Here is a 22,768-nt window from a genome sequence, read left to right as displayed (position 1 = left end):
GCAAAATACCACATTTTCTAAAATTTAATTATAAAAACAAATTTGTTTCATTGATTCATGTTTACAGTAGTTATATAATCATCCTACATAATTTTAAAATTTTGAAGTAGCAGTGTTGGATAAAGTTCCTACAATTATAATCAGTATTCAAAATAACTGAATTTAGCTTTCTTCTAAATACAGGTATTCGGTAGTTAAAAATTTTTAGTTCTTCAGTTAAAAGACGCCTACAAGTAATAATAAAATTATTAGCAGAAGAAAAGAAATGTTTAAAGTTTCTTGAAAAAATCTTCTTGTGGAGATTACTGCTAGTAAGGTTTGCTCACCAGGTTCAAATTTGCATCTCTCTCATGAGCAGAAACTGGGGATTATTCTGTAATATCTGTGAAATTCAGTCATTAAAATTCCAATAATTACTGTTAGCCTAATGTGAGACATTGTATCTATAATTATTTCCTGTCACAGTGTTGCTCTTGATACCAGTGAGTTTTACCAAATTCAAGAGTGTCTCTTGGATTTCCACATTCTACCTGTTGTTATAATGGACATCATTTATATCATTTTAATAGTTAGGTTATTGAATACTCCTCTGCATGAAACAATCAGTTGTTTTGTTTTGTTGTCCTGACAAATATATTTAAAAGCTCTTAATATTACCTACAATCAATTGTTTTGATCATCACAATATTCCTTCTAGAATAATTTTCCATTCCTTTTCTTACACCTTCTATGGAGTTATCTGCATGCTACAATCTGTTACTTCCAGCGATATTGTTCTTTTCTCTAGTATTGAAACCAACAATGCTGATGATTTATTTAGTCACTGTTCTTCCCTTGCTATTATTGTCTTTTTGCTCCTGCAGTCTGAAATGTTCTTTCTTATAAGGTAGTTTGATGCATCAAGGTATGAAGATAGTGACTCCGAGATTACATCCTCAATTTCATTATCCATTTCATCCTCAATGTGACCATTCTGCTTCTAAGATATTGATTAATGGCCTTTTGTTTCGAATACAGCCTTGCCTAAAGCCTTCTGGTTTTCTTAGATATGCTCAGAATAGGGTTAGAACTATAGAGATCATAGATGTAAATATGAGATTTAGTTTACAGTCTGCCAATTAGATAGCAATGTTGGGAGAGGCTGTTGCCAATCAGTAGAAATCATATAGCCACTAAAACGGACTTGCTAAAAAAAACCAACATGGTCGTATCAAGAGGGATAGGATCAAGATCACATGAAGTATTCATACCACTTTATACTGTACTGATAAGATCACACTTGTAATATTGCATCCTGTTCAAAAAAGATACTGATCTAAAGCAGGGATGTCAAACTCAGGATTTCATGGCGTGATGTATCACGACTTCCTTCACTTTGCTAAACTGGGTGTGGGCGTGGCCAGCATGTGATGCATTTGGCCCACAGCCCATGAGTTTGACACTCCTGGTCTAGAGAATACAGAGAAGAAGAACCAAGATGATTAAGGGACTGGAGGGTAAACTGTATGAATGGTTGTAGCTACGAGGTATGTCTAGTCTAACAATGAGTAATACTAGGGGTGACATGATAGTAGCCTTCCAATATTTGAGGGTTTGTCACAGAGAAGAGGGGCTTGACCTATTCTCCAAAGCACTTGAGGACAAGACAAGAAATAATGGATGGAAGATTATCAAAGAGAGATGAACCTAGAACTAAGAGAAATTTCCTGACAGTGAGAACAATTAATCAGTGGAATGGATTGCTTCCAGAAGTTGTGGATGCACCACGACTGTAGGCTTTTAAGAAAGGTTTGGACAGGCATTTGTCCAGAACGCAATAGGGTCTCCGGCTCAAACAAGGGGGTTGGGATAGATCTAGATCTCCAAGTCAATTCCAACTATGTTATTTTGTATAGATTGGACTAGAATGAAACAGTGGTTTTAAAAGTATTTTCTAGTTGTGCGTGTATGTATGCAGTAATAAATGTACTTTATGTATTAAATAAAATCAAATTGAAAATAGCTTTTAAAATGTGATCATGTTCCCCTAGATTAGCTCTAATATCTTTAGAACACTTCCTCCGAGTGAAAATCCTGATTTCGATCCAGAAGAGGATGAGCCTACATTAGAAGCTTCTTGGCCACATATACAGGTAACTTCTTCAAATTTCTTTATTGATATTGAGTTTTATTAGCATTACAGATATCAGATGCAATTTCAAACAAAAGTCATGTTTTCTATGGCTTGCTGCTATACTAGTAGTCATCCGGATTTCTGAAATCCAGCTCAGGTAACCCTGAAATTTTGTACTTTGTCATCTACAATCAGTTTTGCAAATACAGTATATACATTTTTATATGCTCCTGAATCTGTTTCAAACCATTCCATATGGTCACCTGATTTTACCTTTCAGGATTCTGAAATGTTATTTTTCATCTTTGATTGACATTTTACCATTTCATTCAGTCCTACCTTCTAAAATGTAGGACCCACTTATCAGTAAAATTACTGGTTTTACTATTACCAAATTAAACCCTGGTTCTTCTTTATCCTCCATCTATAACTTGTTCCTGTCTCAGATGCTACTGATTATCTCCTCTGGCCTTAACTAAATTGAGTTCTTTGACTTTTAACTTGAATTTAGTGAGGCAAACTCACCTCTTAAAATAAGGCTTAATAAATCTTTTATTGGCTCTTCTATAGTAGTGGCCAAAATTGTGGAAATCTTTTGGGAAAAGTCTATTTTCTAAAACTAGCTAATAGTTTGTTTTAGTAGGACCATAAAATTATATATGAATGGAAAGATAATTTAAGAGTGTAATGCAATAACTTTTATAAAAAATTTGCTAATAGAATAGCAGTTATAAAAAATAAAAATGAAACAAGTTATACAAAAATTATCACCATAGAAAAAAATGAGATATACAAAAATTATCACCGTCAGTTAATACTTAGTTGGATAATCTTTAGCATGAATTACGGCCTTACAACATTTTCCTCTGGAGTGAACCAAGTCTTTTAGTTCTGCAGCTATTATAATGTGAAATCAAGATTGAATGATTGCTTCTATTAACTAGATTTTATTGCTGGGTCGCTTCTGACTAACAAGTTTCTTTAGTCGGCTTCATAGATTCTCAATTGGGTTAAGGTCTGGGCTATTCCCAGGCCATTCCAGCAGTGGAATATGCTTATCTTGAAACTGCAAAAAGAAAAGTGTTATTAGCCATCAAACCTCAAAAATAAACTTTTCTCAAAAGGATTCCACAATTTTGTAGAAGATTTTTTAAGTATAAATTGCCTTGAGGGTTGGCAAGAAGTTTGTGGGATTTATATTGGGTGTTGATAATGGTAACTTCTTTTGTTTCTTTTTGTTACTCAACCTAAGATGCTTTAAGATGTATGGACTTCAACCCTAGATTCCCCCCCACCCCCCAGACAGCATGCTTTAAAGAAAGCCTTTAAGAAACCTAATTGTCTGAAAACAACTGCAAACATTAAGCATAAAACTACCCCCAGAAATTACTCTTTTTAAAAAAGTGTTTTTAAAACTCTTTATGAATTCTGTTCAAAGATACTTTACTTTGAACTCTGTTCAAAGATGGTTAGTGTTAAACCTGGTGCACTTATAATAAAAATAGCACTAAAAAAAAGGAAGAATTGGCTACGTCATGAATAGGGAGAGAATAGAGAATAGGGAGAGAATAAAAAGATCATATAGGAGAAAATATAATGGACACTTCAGAGCACATCTGATTTCTTAACTATTTTCTGCACCAGACTTGAGAGAAGTCATTCCTGCAGCTTAAAGATTATAGTAATGGAGTAGAAATATGTGGTTTTAAGAGCCTGAACAGTTAATATGCTAGTTAATATACTAGTTAATATACTAATATGGCATGCTGAATTTTATTGAAATGGATTTTTGTTATCTTCTAATGGGCTTTACTAATATATGTGAAATGTATTACATGTCAAAATGTTTTACAACATTTATTATATTCTTTTATAGCTGGTGTATGAATTTTTACTACGATTTTTAGAAAGTCCTGATTTCCAACCTAGCATTGCGAAACGACATATTGACCAGAAATTTGTACAGCAGGTAAATTCATCTGAAATATATAGCTTTAGCTTAGATTATTTTTTTTAATGTAAATGTTTCTTTTATGGATAGAAGGTTCATTTTATTTCGCAGAAATATTTTTAGACAAGCATATTTATATACTATAGAAAGGGAAGAAATGACATTTTTTGAAGATATTCCTTTTGAGTTGCAAAGCAGTTATATATCTTCCTTCCCATACAGTTGCAAAGTTTATAGAATCATAGGGTTGGATGGGAATTTGGAGGTCTTCTAGTCCAACCCCCTGCCCATACCACCCCACTCCCAAAGTTGGAGAGTGTGCACTTATTTCCCTTCTAACTACTGTTGAAGAATAAGTTCCAAACAGTGCAGCACAATTTGGGGTGTTTCAAAAGAAGCACAGATTGTCAGCTAGAGTGCCCTCATAAGTAGTTTCCCACAAATCAGAGTTCAAACTAGCATTCTTTATATTGTTAGAGGGAGAAATAGAATAGTAATCTGTAAGACATGTAAGTTTGCCGCTATTGAACTGTTGCTCTGAATTACAATGACGTGATTTTTTAAAATTATGGCAAAGATAACTTACCTTAGGTTTAGGTGGGAAGGTGTGGAACAAATTTGGTTGAACATTTGTATACCAATTAGTGCTTATTGAAGTAATAAACTATACTTTATTAATAGCTGTTGGAGCTTTTTGACAGTGAAGATCCACGAGAACGTGACTTTCTAAAAACAGTACTTCATCGAATTTATGGCAAATTCCTTGGATTAAGAGCATTCATCAGGAAACAAATCAACAATATTTTTCTCAGGTATAATATATACTATTTACAATCTTACTACCACCTTTTGTATATATTTAATTTGTACTTTAATTAATAACCTACAACTTGTTCTTAATCTACTAATAACATATTTGGAGTTAAACTACTGAAAGGCTTTGGGTAATTAGCTTGCCCTCAACCCTCCCACAGGACAAATTGGCTTAATTACGGTACTTGAGGGTTTTTTTAGGTCTAAAGGTTGTAAATGATTCAGAAGGTTAAAGCATCCTTTTTATGCCTGGTTTCTGTGGGACCTCTGGGTGGGGCTGTTTGAGGCCATTCGTGGGCTGTAGGTTACCCCTTTCTGTTTTAGAGGTTTGTTGTGATCTACTTTGGATCTTACCCATAATGTGAATATCTATTTTAAAGCAAATTTCTTACATCAAATGGAAGGTGCATTCTGCTAAGAGTTTTCAGGAAAAATAGTAACCCCTCAATTCAGAGGTAGTATTCAGCAGGTTCTGACCAGTTCTGCAGAATCGGTACTGGAAATTTTGAGTACTGTATATACTCGAGTATAAGCCTAGTTTTTCAGCCCACTTTTTGGGCTGGAAAAAGCCGCCTCGGCTTATACTCGAGTCAGTGAAAAATTTGCCCGAAATGGAGGAGAAAAAGGGGCGGGGCCATGCCGCTGGGTGACACTCGTGAATGGCCCAGTGCCCCTGTGAGTTTCCCCTCCCTCTGTGTCAGTTTGCCGCGCAGCGCGCACCGCACCATCCCCCCTCCTCACGTTCTAATGTAATGCAGGGCTGTCTTACGATTCCCCTTCCTCCCCCTCCTGCCGCTCTGCAACGATGTCCCACCTCCTCCTTGTTATGGCAAGCAGCCACATAGCGATGTCCCACCTCCTCTGGTACAGTGATCCAATGATAGGAATCACTGTGCCGTGTGTCATAGGAGGCGGGACATCGCTCCCGCGGCTGCACGGGACATCATCATCACAGCGGGACATCAGCATCATGAGGTGAGTGAAGTATTTCATTGAATACACCGCTAGTTTACTGTTTTTCTTTGAAATAAATATTCAAAAACATTATTGGTATCTATTTTATTTTTGAAATTTACCGGTAGCTGCTGCATTTCCCACCCTAGGCTTATACTCGAGTCAATAACTTTTCCAGTTTTTTGTGGTAAAATTAGGTGCCTCGGCTTATATTCGGGTCGGCCTATACTCGAGTATATACGGTAGTTCGGAAAATTGGTAAATACCACCTCTGACTGGCTCTACCCCCATCTATTCTTTGCCTCCTGAGTCCCAGCTGATTGGGAGGAAATGGGGATTTAGCAGTAACCTTCCTTTTGAGTTGGGTGGAAATGGAGATTTTACAGTATCCTTGTCTTACAGTGGGGAGGGACTGGAAATTTTACAGTATCCTTCTCCTGCCACGCCTGCCAAGCCAAGCCATGCCCACAGAACCAGTAGTAAAAAAAAATTGAATCCCACCACTGCCTCAGCTATCACGTGGAGATATTTAATTTTATTTTATTCTTCACTGTTTGGTGAAATATTAACTGCAATTTTTTCAACAGGTTTATATATGAAACAGAACATTTCAATGGTGTTGCTGAGCTACTTGAGATACTTGGAAGGTAGGTTGATTTCTTCATCGCAGTTAGGAAGGACCAAGGTTTGCATCCGTTTTTTTAACCAATGGTTACAGTTATCATCACCAACCCAATTGTTATCAGGCCTGCAGGGAGATAAAGATGCTGTAACTGGAATGAGCTCTTGGAGTTAAGGTACCAAAAATATTGCAAGAAGATTCCATGTGGACATTGGTACTGGTCTTAGAAAATCAGGCGCTTGAGTAAATATGCTTCTACAAAATCTTAAAGAGCTGTACTATGAAGTTCAGATGACTTGCAGAATTGCTATATGGGGACATCATCTACAAATAAATAATTAAAGTATGTTACACAGTATGCAATGCCACAGTACGTGTCTGCAATGTAGATAGTTCTCAACTTAATAACTGTAATTGAGCCCACAATTATAGTTTTAAGTTGAGCCAGTTTTTAACAGGTCATCACATGGCCATCCTGATTTTATGTCTTTTTTTTTTGCAGCAGTCATATAAAACAAGCCCATTGTTTGCAATGGGTGAGTGCTAGAAACCTGATTTCCTATAAGAAACTAGTACATTGTGGACATGTGACCATGTAATGCTGCAAATGGACATAAATGAGGGCTGGTTGCCAAGTGTCCAAAATGCAATTACATGATCGTGTGAGAAGGGGTAGATACCAGAACATTTCATCTGGGTCATAATAACTTTTGGGGTGTTGTTGTAATTTCAACTGTTCGCTAAGCAACTGGTCCTTAGACGAGGATTGCCTATAGGACAGATACTGCTAGTCTGATATCTTCCTTTCCCCTTTTATTTCAAACAGGATTTGATAATTTGACCAGAAAAGAAGGGGAGGAAAGAAAAGGAAATATTCTATGAGATCCATAAACTGCATGTAATTAATTTTACATTTAATGGAACAATTATAATTTTCCTGCAGTTCCAAATGTGTTTTTTTGAGTTGTAAACTTTTTCATACAGTGAAAGTCTTACAAATGACCTCAAGTTACTGCCAGTTGGAGTACTGAATCTGTCCTACTTAAAGCACTTTTTTCTCAGTTGGTGGAATCTGCAGTTGGTGCTCATATAGGGAACCAAGCAGCCAAATTAGTGGATACAAACAAGCAGCATCTAGGATTTGCTTATTTGTAGCCACTAATTTCATCAACAAGGTTCGAAAAGTAACTGGTCCTTACTACCCTGTGGAAAATAGAGCTGGTCTTGTTCTATGTATTTATAGGAATAGTGTTGTTCAAAATCTTCATAATAAAACATAAACTTAATAATACACATTTATTATATGTATTGCTATACTGTAATAACTTTTCATGTTGAATTTGTTTCTCCTCCTCAGTATTATCAATGGTTTTGCATTGCCACTGAAAGCTGAACATAAACAATTCCTTCTGAAGATTCTTATTCCCATGCATACTTCAAAGGGATTAGCTTTATTTCACGCACAGGTATGTTGATCTGAACAAATAAAATATTACATGTTGAAGCTCAAGTAATATTGTAGTTATACTTATTTAATTGCCCAAGTTGAGTCTTTTAGGGCCAGAGGTAATTATTTAAAGATACATAACTTTAATATATTTCACACAGTGGAAAATCAGAATGAGTATTTATTTGCACACTGCTAAAGTTTTTATGAACCAATATTGTAAAATAAATAAACATTTTTCTTCAACTACTTGTACCTTTGAATTTATTATCTGTTAGTGATTGTATGCTGTAATTTTAAAAATAGCTTACCTGTATTCTTCTATGGGCATAGCTTGAAATCTCTGCTTCCCAAGGTGTTTGATGGAAGAGTTAAACAGGGTACTAACAATAACACTAAATAGTAATCATCTGCCTTCTGAGGGTTGTCTGATGATACATCTGCGTGTGGCACTTGGGAAAGTGTTCTCTTTGTACTTGGCAACTGAGTTTGTGGCATTCATTGTGATCATGTGCTACATGATCTTATAAGAGTCTTTATTTTTCAGAACTAAAGATTTAAAATGTTACTTTAATATATAATGTATAAAACATTAAAGAGGTGTACTGTGAATTCAAACAATCGGTGACATCACTTTTTCTCTTCATTAAAGGGATTGTTATACCAGTCTTTGAAATTAAAAAAAAGTTAGGATTTATGTCCAAATATGCTTGGTATTCAGAGAAGATGGGGCACCCATCAAATGTTTGTATAGTCTATAATCTTCCAAAAGAGGCTCAGTACAGACACAAAACCATACATATGAATGACAGACGGTCATTCAAATAATGTTACAGATAATCTTTTTTTTTTGAAAATTATGAGAATTTAATAATCCTGTAATGAACTATGAATTTTCAAAAACTTTTTTTTAAGCTGGCGTACTGTGTTGTTCAGTTCTTGGAAAAAGATATGGCATTAACAGAGCCGGTAAGTATTGTTTGTTTGTTTCTTTCTTTGTTTGTTTATTTGACTTATATACCACTTCATAGGGCTTTCAGCCCTCTCTAAGCGGTTTACAGATTTTTAGCAAATTGAGTCAGCAAATTGCCCCCACAGTCTGGGTCCTCATTTCACCCACCTCGGAAGGATGGAAGGCTGAGTCAACCTTGAGCCGGTGAGATTTGAACCGCTGAACTGCAGATAACAGTCAGCTGAAGTGGCCTGCAGTACTGCATCCTAACCACTGCGCCACCTCGGCTCTTCTTGTATTTGTCTCTTTCTGAACTTTTGCAATATAGCTCAAACTTAGATCTAGCAAATAATGATGATTATACAAACTGCTGCACCAATGTGGTTCAGCAACTAGTTTTCAGCAAGAAAAGAACATCCTGCTGTTATTTACAGTGTATCAATAGAATAAGAATGGAAGACTTTTCCATACATGTGCCCCAGGAATTAAGACAAGACACTTGCTTAGTGTCCATGACAAACCCTGACCAGAGTCCTGGTATCTTCATTTGTTTGAGTTTAGAAGTGCTTTGCTTCTAAAGCAAGTCATTGGCTTTCAACTACTGTTTATGAAATGTGTTTTAACTCTACAGATATTTCTAAAACCAGTCTGTTCTTTCCTTGTATTGTCATAATGAATCTACTTATCCAATAATTTATAACTGCAGTAATTACCAGTGTATAGTTTGTTATATTAATACAACAGATATACATTCAAAATTTAAAATTGTTTAAATATTTAATTGGACAGCTATTTACCAGAAGTGGCCCCTTGGTTTAGAATGCTGATAAAATAATATGTAATAACAGGGTAAGGGGAAAAGCTGAGTATTGTAAATAAATATTGTACCAGCAATTTTAGAACAAAGTATTCATAGCCTTCACCAAATGATATCATGTATCATCAGTTTGAATCAGGAGAAAATAATGTAAAATGTAAATGAAATTGAATTCTGTGGTTTGTAACTCTGTGAACTGGTTGTACAAAGATTGTGACCATACATAACAAAAAAAAAGATTGCAATTGTATAAACATACACAACACCTGAGCATTTTAAATATATTATTATAAAATAGAATTGATTAATCATATGCATGTTTATTAAAAAGTCCAGTTGTGTGCAGTAGTTTATTTCAAGTAATTAAAGGTTCATTAAAATTGCTTACAAGCTTTCAAACTGCCATTTACTTTTATTAAACATTTTATTAAATATTTTTAGAACCCATGTCCCCTTTCCACAGTCCTACAGAGCAAATGATAAGACTGTGACACAAAATATGTCTCTATTCTTTAGCAGTTGAAACATTAAAGGGATGCAGTCTTTTAAAGTGAAAATACTGTGCAGTTACACATGAATAATAGTACTTAATAGTCTTTTTTAATAGATTTTATTTTCCACTGACAAGCCTATTTAAGGAATGATTGATAAATAGACTTAAATAGGAAAAGGGACAGGTGATAGAAATTCTAGAGCAGAGGTCCTGAAACATTTTGGCACCAGGGACCGGTTTCACCTAAGAAAATTTTTCCACGGACCGAGGTGGAGGGGAATGGTTTCGGTTTTGGTTTTGACTACTGGTCATGTCCAGCTGTGGTCGAGTTCCTAACAGCCAAAAGGGGACTCCTGTTGTAGAGAAAATGTAGGCATTTTATTTTTTAAAATGTTAATGCAGTTATTATGTCTGACTGAGCCCTAAAGTGATGTGTTTATCTACATTTGTTGTATAAATCCCGTCAGTTATCCTTAAATTCAAGAAATCATTGTTAACCTATGATGGTTTAATGTGATCAGTGAATCCAATAATTCGGAACAAAATTCATTTTTGAACATACACCTGTGTCAAATACATTGAATAAAATGATTGAATTTAGCAAATCTAAAGGCAGCCATATCACCATTCAATTATCTGTTTTCATAGATATGCTCTGATGAGTTTTTATTTTTGCAACCCAGGTTATCAGAGGATTGCTGAAATTTTGGCCAAAAATATGCAGCCAGAAAGAGGTAAGTTTGATTATTTTGCCAAAAATTATACTAAAATCAATTTACTATAGCTCAGCAGGTTTATTCCAGCTATAATATGGATAATACATAAAGTCTCCATTTTCATCTTAAGAAAACTAACTTGGTACGCTAAGGAGAGCCTTAAACATGGTCCTTCTTTGGAAGAATCATGTGAGATTAGAGTTTTTACTTATCTGCCTGTGATAAAGCAGCATGACAGGTTATTAGGCAGAACATGGGTATTCTCTTTGAACCTCCTCCAAATGCAACTTCCCAAGCTGATACACTTCAAAATGTGCTTTTGAGGGAAGTTTGCAGAGTTTTCATTCTTTTTCTAGTATGTATACGCTGCCTATTTATGGACCTGAGTCTTGCATGCAAATTTTAGACTGGGAGGAAATGTGCCCTGCATATTCTTAAAAAATAAGTATTGCATTGTGTTAAATTGGAAATAATTAAATGTTATCTTTTAAAAATTAAATGACTATTGAAATCCTACTGTAAAAAGATAATACTTAATGCATTTGTACCTTTTCATATTATATAGTAGTACATAGTGCAGTTTTATGAGTAATAATGCATACAATATATAAATACTGTTCACATTTTGTTTTATATAATTGTAGTCATGTTGTTGAGTAAAACTTTATGAATTATATGTTATTTTAACATAGAAAATATTTGTGCTTACAACTGTTTAGCTCTGAATCACCATCTGTCACTCAGGCCCTTGTCACCTCAAGGCTCGATTATTGCAATGCGCTCTACATGGGGCTACCCTTGAAAAGTGTTCGGAGACTACAGCTAGTCCAGAATGCAGCCGCGCAAGCGATATTGGGTGTACCCATATTACACCTGTCTTCTGCGAGCTGCACTGGCTGCCAATTGGTCTCCGGACGCAATTCAAGGTGTTGGTTATTACCTTTAAAACCCTACATGGCTTAGGACCAGCCTATCTGCAAGACCGCCTACTGCCATACACCTCCCAATGGCCGATAAGATCCCACAGGGTGGGCCTCCTTTGGATATCATCAGCCGGTCAGTGTCGGCTGGCGGCCCCCCGGAGGAGAGCCTTCTCTGTGGCTGCTCCGACCCTGTGGAATCAGCCACCCCCAGAGTTCTGGCCTTACCCACTCTCAAGGCCTTCAGGAAAGCTGTTAAAACCTGGCTGTTCCGGCAGGCCTGAGGCTGTTGATCTTAGTGTTAAGGTCCAGCCCCGATTAGAACGTATGTGTGTTGTGAATTTTAAACTATTTTTTTTTACTTATTTTGCTTTTCTTCTTTTTTTCTTCTTCATTGTAAGCCGCCCGGAGTCCTCCGGGATTGGGCGGCCTATAAATTTAATAAATGAAATGAAATGAATCTGAGTATCTGTATAAACCTGTATTTATCCATATAAAATCCTAGGAGTTTTTAATTTAGGTAATTTTTAAACCATTTACTAGACTAGAGAATCTTACATAGGTGGTTCTAAGAATACTAGATCTGTAGCATTACTGATATTTAAAAATTGAGGAATTTGTTGATAATCTGGGTTGTTTCAGTAATTTATATCAAATTAAGGATATTTATGTTTTAAAAAATCATGGGCAAGTAGAATTAGTGTAGATTACAGAAAATCCTAGATTAAAAACAAATCAATCCATTGTTTTTCTGTATGCTAATGATGTTATCATACAAGCCTTTCTTGCCTAAATATTTTTTTTCTTTGTAACAGGTCATGTTTTTAGGTGAAATCGAAGAAGTTCTGGATGTAATAGAACCGACACAGTTCAAAAAAATACAAGAGCCTCTTTTCAAACAAATAGCAAAGTGTGTGTCAAGTTCACATTTTCAGGTAATAACTTGAGATTTTCTATAATTAAAAATTGGATACTAGCCAATCTCATTGTCCTAATATTTTAAATGTGTATTTCAGATTGCAGAAAGGGCTCTGTACTTTTGGAATAATGAATACATTCTTGGTCTAATTGAAGAGAACATTGATACAATTTTGCCAATTATGTTTGGCAATTTATATAAGATCTCCAAAGAACACTGGAATCCGTATGTACTTCTTACTGTTTAACCTTTTAAAATGTTTTTATGTATTGCGCATTAGTTTCAGATATAAATCCTTTTGGTTTGTAACGCACAAACACCATGTTAAAATAATGCATTTTGTATATGACAATGCATGAGAATTTCATTGTCTGCACAGAACTGCAAGCACTGAATCATTGATACTGCTACTTGAAAGATGTGTTTTGAAATGATTTATTATATACATTGTCATAAAATCATAAAATTGGAAGTGACTTCAATTCCTCTAGTGCAACCCTCTGCTCAGTACAGGATCCATTAGAGGATTTCTGATAGATGACCATCCAATCTATTTTTGACAACCTCCAGTGAAGAAGATATCTCTTTATAAGGCAATCTATTCCACTGATTGATAGTTCTTATGATAGGAAATTCCTCCTCATATGTCTCATCTGAATCTACTTCTTTATACTTTCACCCTAGGGTTCTGGTAGTTCCCCACAATACAAAAGAGAACAGATATCATCTAATGACATATTTCCCCTCAATCGGCTTTTACACAAGCGGAATGTATCCATTCTTTTAACCATTCCTCGTAGGATTTCATTTCCAGCCCATATCACCTTGGTACCATCCTTTGAATTTCTTTGAATTTCAGTTTATGGTTCTCCTTTTTGGAGTTTAGTGTCCAAGCAGGATAGTGTTGTGGGTGGGATCTTATGAAGACAAAATAGAGTGGGACAATTACTCAATCCCATGATCTTTATATTCCTGTGTATATATTCCAAAATAGCATTTGCATTGTCAGCAAATGCATCAAATTATTAACTATTTCTTAATTTGTGATCTGTTTTAACACCCAGATCCTTTTCATGTTACTTCTGTAAAACAGATCTCCCCCATTGTTTTGTTTGTTTGTTTGTTTGTTTGTTTCATTTTTCTTTTTCAGAAACTTTTATTTGGATTACTGTTTAAATCTGTAGATTTTTTTAAATCTTCCCTTTCTCTTTTGAAGTTTTAGCTAGTCCTAGTTTTTATGCCATATGCAGATTTGGTAGTCATCCCCTCAACTCCATCTAGTCACTTGGTTGAGTTGGGCAGCCATAGTAATTGAATAAATAAAAGATAAACAAACTCTTTCCAGATTAGTAATAAAAATGTTGGTCCCAAGACAGATTTGTGGCACTCCATATTGTGCTCTGTCCAGGTTAATAAGGAGACATTTATGAATGGCCATTCAGCCAATTATAAATTCATGCAACAGTGATATCATCTAACCCATATTTTACAGTTTTATTGAGGATTTCATGAGAGGCTTTGCTGGGGTCAAGGTACAACTTTTCAGCCAAAATGCAATAAAATGTTACTTACAAAAACTATGACAGCAACCAACTACTTACAAATCTATTTTAAAAGCTCAATATGATATGTAGGGTTATGTAAACGTCACTGACTTGGGACTCTTCTCCATCCCTAAACTGTTATCCACAATATTTGATGGTAGAGGTTTTTTTTTCTGAGAATGGACATCAGTAGATTCATTCTCAAAGTTAAAAATCTGATACCAGGGAAGCTTTCTTAGGAAGGCATTTTATAATCAAAATAATGCTTTGTTAAAATTAATAAAATGTCTGTTATAACTTATAAAGGAATTGACTTGTTAATGGAAACTCATTCTCAACAAAATCACTTTACTGGCCAGATAATCTTATCTCTTGATTTTTCATTTATTGCCAAGCAAATTTAGTTGAAATACTAAATATAGGAAGCCCTTATGAATATATTTTTTGCTTTTTGTACTTTGTGTTAGATTTGGGCAGCCCCCTTTGTAAGTGCACTTGACTTTGACTTCAGTTTCAGTTTATTAAACTTGTATGCTGCCCTATTCCCAAATGGACTCAGGGCGGCTAACAAACCAATAGGGAATAGGGTCAATAAAAAGAAAACAAACAAGACAAAAACAAAGTCCAAAAAACAGATTAAAAAGAAAACTTCACAACAGCCGCAACAACTTGAGTGGGGCTGGGAACTCATCAGCCCCAGGCCTGCCGGAACAGCCAGGTCTTGACGGCTGAAGGGTGGTGAGGGTCCAAATCTCCACGGGGAGATCGTTCCAGAGGGCTGGAGCAGCCACAGAGAAGGCCCTCCCCTGGGTAGTCGACAGTCGACATTGGCTAGTTGATGGAATCCGGAGGAGGCCTAATCTGTGGGATCTAATTGGTCGTAGGGAGGTAATTGGCAGGAGGCGGTCTCTCAAGTACCCAGGTCCGATACCATGTAGGGCTTTAAAAGTAACGACTAGCACCTTGAAGCGCGTCCGGAGTCCAATAGGCAGCCAGTGCAGCTCGCGGAGGATAGGTGTAACGTGGGTGTACCGAGGTGCACCCACAATCACTCGCGCAGCTGCATTCTGGACAAGCTGAAGTCTCTGAATGCTCTTCAAGGGCTGCCCCATGTTACTTATATTAAATTGTAACTTTGCTGCTATTCATTATGATGATAATCCTATCATACTGTTGTTTTAAGTTTGAGTGAAGACAAACAAGTCTAATGTACATGCTTTGAGTTTGCAGACCCCATCATTTCAAAAGCATGATTGTTTCTTTTATGTGAAATGGTGTCAAAACTAAAGCAAAAGCTAGATAATAAGACTAGATGATAGAATACATCTCTTAATAATATTTTTGCAACTTACCCTGTTTTAGGACCATTGTAGCATTAGTATATAATGTGCTGAAAACACTGATGGAGATGAATGGGAAACTATTTGATGAACTCACAAGCACTTACAAAGCAGAAAGACAAAGGTACACTTTTCCAATGTGTTTACAAACATGTGCCTGAAACAGTCTTCCGGGTTAATGTTGATTTGACATTAGAATAAAAAAACAGTTTTGCAAATGGATGGTCTCTTCCTACTATTCATATTAACAATGTTTATCCATTTCTTCTAAATAAATGCATCCCTTCCTTAATCCCATTTCTCCTAAGGGGCCTTGCTTAGGAAATTTAGCCTTGTCTTGTACTTAGCACCTCTTCCTGCTACGCATCCAGTCCTTTCCTTTTCCTTTTTGTTTTTGCAAGGATTTATGCTTATGAGATTTTCTGATCAAGGGCTGTTGCAGTTTTTCTCTTTCCATATAATGGTATAAATTCTTTCTTTTTACTAACCCACTGATTATTGTAAATCTGCCTAGCTCTTGCTCTAGGGGCCTCTTACCAAATATATGTTGAGACATCAGCCTGTACATCCATATAAGATGCTTTCATCAGCAAAACCTTTGGGATATCTCCAGCTGCTATTAGTGGGGTAATTAGCAGGCATGTGGGGCACAACCTTTCCTATGCTTTCATGCTTCAACTTTTTTTCTCTGTTGAGATTTTGTTGCTCTGTATGGCAATGTGCTTCTGTTAGTTTGTTTTTACATATGTACAGGTGGGCTTCTGTTGAGTGTATGGAAGGAAATGTGGGTAAAGAAGTAACCCAAATAGTAATACAGAGTTAATCTATTCAGGATGGGTCTTTTCTGTGCTGTAGCTCCATTCCAAATTGTTTGAGAAGCTGTAGTCATCTAGTTTAATAGTGTCACTTATTTTGTACTCCTAATAATTTCTTATTAATTAAAGGAGAAAAGACAAATTTAGGGTTATGCTAGTAGAACTATAATTTACTAGGTCGCTACCAGTAAGACTTCACTTTCTAGGAAGAAATGAAATACATTCTCCCGGAGATGTTTCCCTGCTGGGGAAGCCTGGAACACTACGTGATGTAAATGCTAAAGAAATGTTTTTGAACCTCAGAAACTTTTAATATGTGTGGACTTTAACTCCCAGAATTTCTCAGCCAACTACAGAAGATGGTTTGCTATAGGCTGCCAATCTGACCAGCCCTGATCTTGAGACCCTTTGGTTAAAACTAAATATCTTAAATTAAGGGTTTTCAATGTATTCAGAGTATATTTTTAAAAACCTTCATGCTTTACTTCCTATTGGGGGGGGGAAATCAGTGTGGTTAGCATAGAGTCCTACAATGCTATGGATTAAAGGCAAAAATATGCTGTGGAATGCATAGGAGACATGCATGGAGCCTTGTCTGTAATTCCTTAAACACACCCGTTCCTGGAATCATAGTATAGCTGGATGTTCCTGAGAAGAGATACAGCTCCAGGTAGACCTTACTGACTGCCTTATGGAGTGACATTCAAAGTTATGACAGTACTGGAAAAATAAACAATTTTGCCACCATTTAGTTACTTTTAAAGGGTTTCTTTCTCCGTCATGTGTTTGCCATTACAGTCAATTAGTATGCATTGTTCTGACATTGACCTCTGAATGGCTATTGGAGAAGAATGGGATTACAAGAGGAGAAGCAAGCACACAACGGGGAATCCACATTGAATAGAATGTACTAATGCCAGTTGTTTGCCCAGCACACTTGCAGCCAAGTCCCTGGTGTGCTAAACAAATAGCCAGTCCCACCAAATTCTTTCCAATGTATATTCCCTATTGTGTACTGGCTAACTCTTGTAATCTTGTCCTCTCCAATGAGTGTAAATGCATAATTCCCTTCTTGCTAATTATCCCAGCAACACATGAGCTTTCTAAAGGGTGGAGAAGTAAAGAAAAAAGTAAGCACAGTTGCTTTTCACAGTAACTAAGATGCTGGTCACAGCTGTGATCACTAAATAAGTACTACTTGTATTTAAAGGAGTTGCAAAAAGGTTCTGTTTGAGCGCCTCTGAAGCACTGAATGTTGTTCTTGAGCAGGGGTGTCAAACTTGTGGTGTCCCATTGCCATCACATGACCTATCACAATGTTTTCCCCCTTTGCAGAGCTGGGTGTGGCCTGTGCATGACGCATCTGGCTCACAGGCCACCAGTTTGACACCCCTGTTCTTGAGCATCTAAAAATCAACTGCCAACTCTTGACTTTTTTGAGTAAAATATCAGAAAAATCTTATTGGAACAGCTGATTTTTATATGGGTTGATCAGACTTAGTTTAATTAATGGCAGGTGTGTGCTGACGTCACTTTGAATGTGATTCTGAACATATCCCTACTTATAAGAGAGAGTGAACCTATTGCAGCCACATTATTCTAGGTTTTTTTTTTAATTTCCCCCCTTAACAGATTTCAGTTTGTTTTTAATTGAATCATACAGTCAATGTTATATTAAGGGTGGAAAAAATTCTGAAATATCTTGGTCTGGTGTTTTTTTTTTACATTTCAAAAAACCTAGTATTTTAACAGGGATATATAGACTTTCTTTATCTACTGTATATACTTATGTGGCTTATTCAAGGAGACTATGCTTTAGCAACAAATCCAAACTTTTAAAATCTTTTTAATTTTTTTTAAAAAAAGGGAACAGTATGCTCAAGACATACTGTTGTTTCTGGTTTAAGCTTCAGATGTATAGTTTGAAAATTCAATATATAATTTTAGTAGAAACCCCTAAAATTAGAATGTGTTAACATAACTTGCTCCATTCTTTGTCTAAGCTGTTTTTGAATAGGAAGATTGGAGAACAGTGTTTGAAAATACCTAAGAAATCCAGCCATAAAGGCTTTTGATATATTTGGAACTGATCTTATTCTAGCATCTTGTCCAATACCAGTTTTGGACTGGCAAAGACAATGTGGCTGCATTCTTTGTCTAAGCTGTTTTGGGATAGGAAGATTAGTTAACAAGCAGTTTAGACATACTGTAATCTAAGCGCCCCCCCCCCCCCCCATTATAATGCCAAGAAATGCAGCCTCCTTACTTTAATAGTAATATCTAAGGAAATTATTTGTAGTTTAAAAACAAACTCATTTCAACACTTTTTGACTACTGTATTTTCTAGCACAACAATATACTCAAGGTTATTTATTCACGTAAAACTTTACTTACATTTTCTCATCACCTTTTTATTTTCCCAAACTTTAGGTTCTTATAAATACAGAGACTGGAATGTTAAAAATTTGTTTTCTAGTCCACAACCATGACATTTAACTAGCTCGCCATTTTCTGTACTGATTGGTACCAAACAGGTTCATGCTGTTCAAGTCAGTCTTTATGATATATTTAGGATTTCTGATCATCTTTATTAGCTCCGTAGATGCATAGTGATTAAGAATCTTACACTTCTTTTTACAGAGAGAAGAAGAAAGAATTAGAACGTGAAGAACTTTGGCAAAAGCTAGAAGAACTCAGGCTCACCAGAACTTTGTCTAACCAGTCAAGTAATACCTCCTCTTCTCTGACAAATATACCAAATGATAGTGCCAAGTGAGTGCGAAAGCCTCTGTTTGTGAGGCCTACCTTTTCTATACAGCTTTTTTAAAAAAAAAATATGTAAAATAAAATGCAGAAGAGAAACCTCATCAGTATCTTTGAAATGGCCATCCCACCCACAACATGTAAATGAAATATTTTTGAATTGAAATACAGTAATTGAATGTGATATTATTTACCATAGCATATTGTAAATTTGTTTCTAATCATTGCTATGTTGTCAACTTTTGACATCTCAGAGAAAGGAATTTTATCATCCACGAAGTGTGTGATTTAATTATGGGAATGGTGAAATTTTGACTTGAAGTTTTTTTTTCCTCTTTTTTAAATTGTGTTGCACTTAGGCATAGATGTCAGGTAGCTACATTTTCTCCTTCCTATGTGCTTTTTATAGTGCTGCAGCCTTTGGCTGAGACTCAGGAAGAGATTTCTAGCTTTACTGTATTTCCTGAAATGAAACTGATAATCTAGTATCAAGTTGATGGGATTGACTCCCATGAAGCTTGGTGGGGTTTGCTTCTGAATAAATGTGTATCACTTGAGTTGAATCTTCCCATTACAATATCACAGGTCAGGCTATTTTATAAGAATGTTTAGTTTAAAGAGATTAAGATTCAAAATTATATGAGGGACCTTTTCAAGTAGAAAAGACTTGTTACAGAGGTGGGTAAAGTGGGCTATATAAATGGATATAGAGACAGGGAAAAGGGAGTAAGATCAGTTTACCTGAGTTGGGCTTCTCCCTCAGATAATTGTAACTTGGACAGGAGTTAGGCTGCATTATGTGTTTTGCTTCAGCAGTTATGTGAGCTCTGAATGAGGAAAGATTGTTAACTTTTAATAAAGAATTATTCATATAGTTCTCACGCTTCCTCTTAGAAAAGATTCAGTAGTCATGTTTCTGTTCCCATATCTAAAAATTGGAACCTATCAATTACACTCTACAGTTCGGAAAATTTTTGTAGAACCTATTCGATCTTGTTTTCCAACTTTTACTTGTGTTTACTCATGCCATGGACGGGGTTGGACTAGAAGACCTCTGAGATCCCCTTTGGCCCTATTATTTTATGATTCAACCTGGCCCTGCAGGATGGCCTAGCTGCTCCATTTAAAGCTTAGGCTATGCAATTTGTACGCAGACATGCAAGACAGCTCTTTGTGTTAAAGAAAAAGCAGTGCTTAAGATGGCAAAAAAAAAATGATTCTTAAAAGTTTTGTCTGTTTTTACTTGATCAGTGGGGTGTTCTTTTGCAGATCTTTATATCAGAGTATCATTCCAATCTCTTAAATTTCAGTTGTGTGGAAAATGGTTTTGTATTGAAAGACTGAGGGATTGAGCAGCATTCAATAAAGTCTTTATGTTTGTAATTAGTGCTGTATATTACCATTTTTGTAATTTAATAATTATAAATAGGAAAATGGTTAGATTGATGGGCTATTTTCCAGCAAAATATTTATATTTAATTAAAAAATTTAAATAATAAGATTAAAGCAGGCGGCAATTATCAAACTTGAAATGAAGGTAGTTTGACAAAATAAATGTTGATACTCAAATTTTAGTTAGGCTTTTTGCAGAAATACAACAATGGGTACTACCTGGTGGTGCATGGTCAGTTGTACACATTTGGGTGGGATTTTTGTTACTCAGATCTGCTCCAAAGCCCTCCACCCCCCACACATTCCAGACTAATTTTTAGGAGAATGGGATAGAGTGGGAAATTACAGAAGAAAAACCAATTCATTCTACTTAATGGATATTATACATTTTCACATAACATCAAATTGTTATGGCCCTCATCTCCTCTTCACTTTATTGACTAAACAAAACAAGATTCTATCTTTAATGCAGAAGGTATGTTCACACTTAAAAAAAAAAGAATGCCTTGCGCATATTCATCTTCATGTCTGCAAATACTTGGAATTAAATATAATGATAGTATTTTGGATTTGTATGGGCAACATTCCAAAATATAAACACAATCATAGACCCAATCATGCTTCACATGATTCAAAATAAAATACTACAGGCTTCACTTTACTATATTCTACTGCTCCCTCAGAAGGTGGCAGAAAGCTAATGCAGACTTAATGGTTAGCATATTTTAAAGTAATTTTCTTTATCATACCACCATAATCTGCCTGGAGGTTTTAAAAAGGAGAAAAAATATTTTAAGTAAATATAAAATTAGTATCTAAACTAAGCTAAACCTTTCTCATTTAAGGAATAATAATCTTTGTAATATTTCATTCTTACATGTGTTTTCTCTTTTTAACGCTTATGGATTTTAAAGTAAGTTATCTATAGGTTTTGGAAGAGTTCTGATTTATATGACAGTATTAATATTTTAAGTAAGTGTAGCACAGAGGTATATTTTATTGAAAAATCTTTAGCATAAGTATTATTTAATAAGAACACTTGATAAAATTCCTGTTTTCAATGTTTGGTTTTGTTTCAGTAAATAATAACTCTTGCTACTGAACTATTTTTAGGTTCATTGTACTGTATTCTATGAACAGAGGAGTAGGCAAACCAAAATGGGCACTTGGCACCATATCCACCCAAATCTGGCAACATATTGTGTCATAGCAAAAGCACTTAAGACTTGTATATCACTTCACAGTGCTTTACAGCCCCCTCTAAGCAGTTTACAGAGTCAGCATATTGCCCCCAACAATCTGGGTCCTCATTTTACCGACCTTGGAAGGATGGAAGGCTGAGTCAACCTTGAGCAGGTGAGGATGGAAGGAATCGAACTCCTGGCAATGTGAGCAGAGTTAGCCTGCAATACTGCACCACCACAGCTCTTATAATCTTCACAATGCCTCCAGTTGCCTTCAGGATATCAGTTGTCCTTTTTATAAAAAAAGATTGTACCTACTTTTGCAACTAAAAATCCAACACATAAAAGAGCTGAAATCCAAGAGAGAATATATTATTTCAGTTAGAAATGGTAAGAAATCAAACAGTTATGTCCTACAGCCAACCAATATTGATCAATCTCTTCAGTCATGCTTTTGAGGTTAGTTCTTAATCAGTGGTATGTTCAATGTACAGTTAGTGCATATAACTTTAACAATGTGTTTTCATCCCTGTGGAGTGTGTTTGTCAGCGCAATAGCTGGAATGTAAGTAATAATGCTGAATCAGAATCCAATAAAGCACTGTTCTCTCTGATTGGCAGTATATCCAGTGGAAAGCCTCGAAGCAAACATCTTTGTCCCTGAGATGATTAGTCATTGGACTCAATGTTTGGGAACAGGATTAACTAAACCTATTACTGGTAGATACTATATTTTAAATTCCCATTTTAAAAAAAAGAAATCTTAGTTCATCCATACAAATTATTTCTTTTTTACAGGAAGTTAATTCTTTCTCAGGAATATTCTTACCACTAAGTAGCAGCTTGTAAAAGAAATCATATTTGTGGAAAAGACTGGATTTATAAAGAGTCAAATCATTTTCTAAAAGCTCCAAATGTTAAAGTTCAGTCCAACAAAGCAATTTGTCCTTCCATCAATGCAGTTTTCTTGTTGTAACATGGACGTTGGTTTAGTCATCCTAGCTGAACTTCTCA

General features: G+C 35.6%; 1 protein-coding gene across 3 annotated transcripts in view; it reads left to right on the top strand.

The window, feature by feature from the left end:
• The window catches only part of PPP2R5A (protein phosphatase 2 regulatory subunit B'alpha), a 53,259-nt gene extending 30,498 nt beyond the window's left edge, over positions 1-22,761 (top strand). For 2 of the 3 annotated variants that reach the window (XM_032217161.1, XM_032217159.1), the window contains exons 3-14: positions 2,031-2,132; positions 3,990-4,082; positions 4,746-4,876; positions 6,419-6,478; positions 7,811-7,919; positions 8,816-8,869; positions 10,846-10,896; positions 12,614-12,733; positions 12,815-12,942; positions 15,624-15,725; positions 19,057-19,188; positions 21,685-21,853. In XM_032217161.1, coding sequence (XP_032073052.1) covers positions 2,031-2,132; positions 3,990-4,082; positions 4,746-4,876; positions 6,419-6,478; positions 7,811-7,919; positions 8,816-8,869; positions 10,846-10,896; positions 12,614-12,733; positions 12,815-12,942; positions 15,624-15,725; positions 19,057-19,188; positions 21,685-21,781 — 1,179 coding nt within the window. In that variant the 3' untranslated portion in view covers positions 21,782-21,853. Of the gene's footprint in view, positions 1-2,030; positions 2,133-3,989; positions 4,083-4,745; positions 4,877-6,418; positions 6,479-7,810; positions 7,920-8,815; positions 8,870-10,845; positions 10,897-12,613; positions 12,734-12,814; positions 12,943-15,623; positions 15,726-19,056; positions 19,189-21,684; positions 21,854-22,552 lie in introns of those variants that run through there. The other variant, XM_032217160.1, reaches the window with a different exon arrangement.
• Positions 22,762-22,768: the final 7 nt, after the last annotated feature.

The sequence above is a fragment of the Thamnophis elegans genome, chromosome 4 (assembly GCF_009769535.1).
Source record: "Thamnophis elegans isolate rThaEle1 chromosome 4, rThaEle1.pri, whole genome shotgun sequence".
NCBI lineage: Eukaryota > Metazoa > Chordata > Lepidosauria > Squamata > Colubridae > Thamnophis > Thamnophis elegans.
The sequence above is the reverse complement of the archived record's forward strand: the minus strand, read 5'-3'. Positions and strand labels throughout refer to the sequence as shown.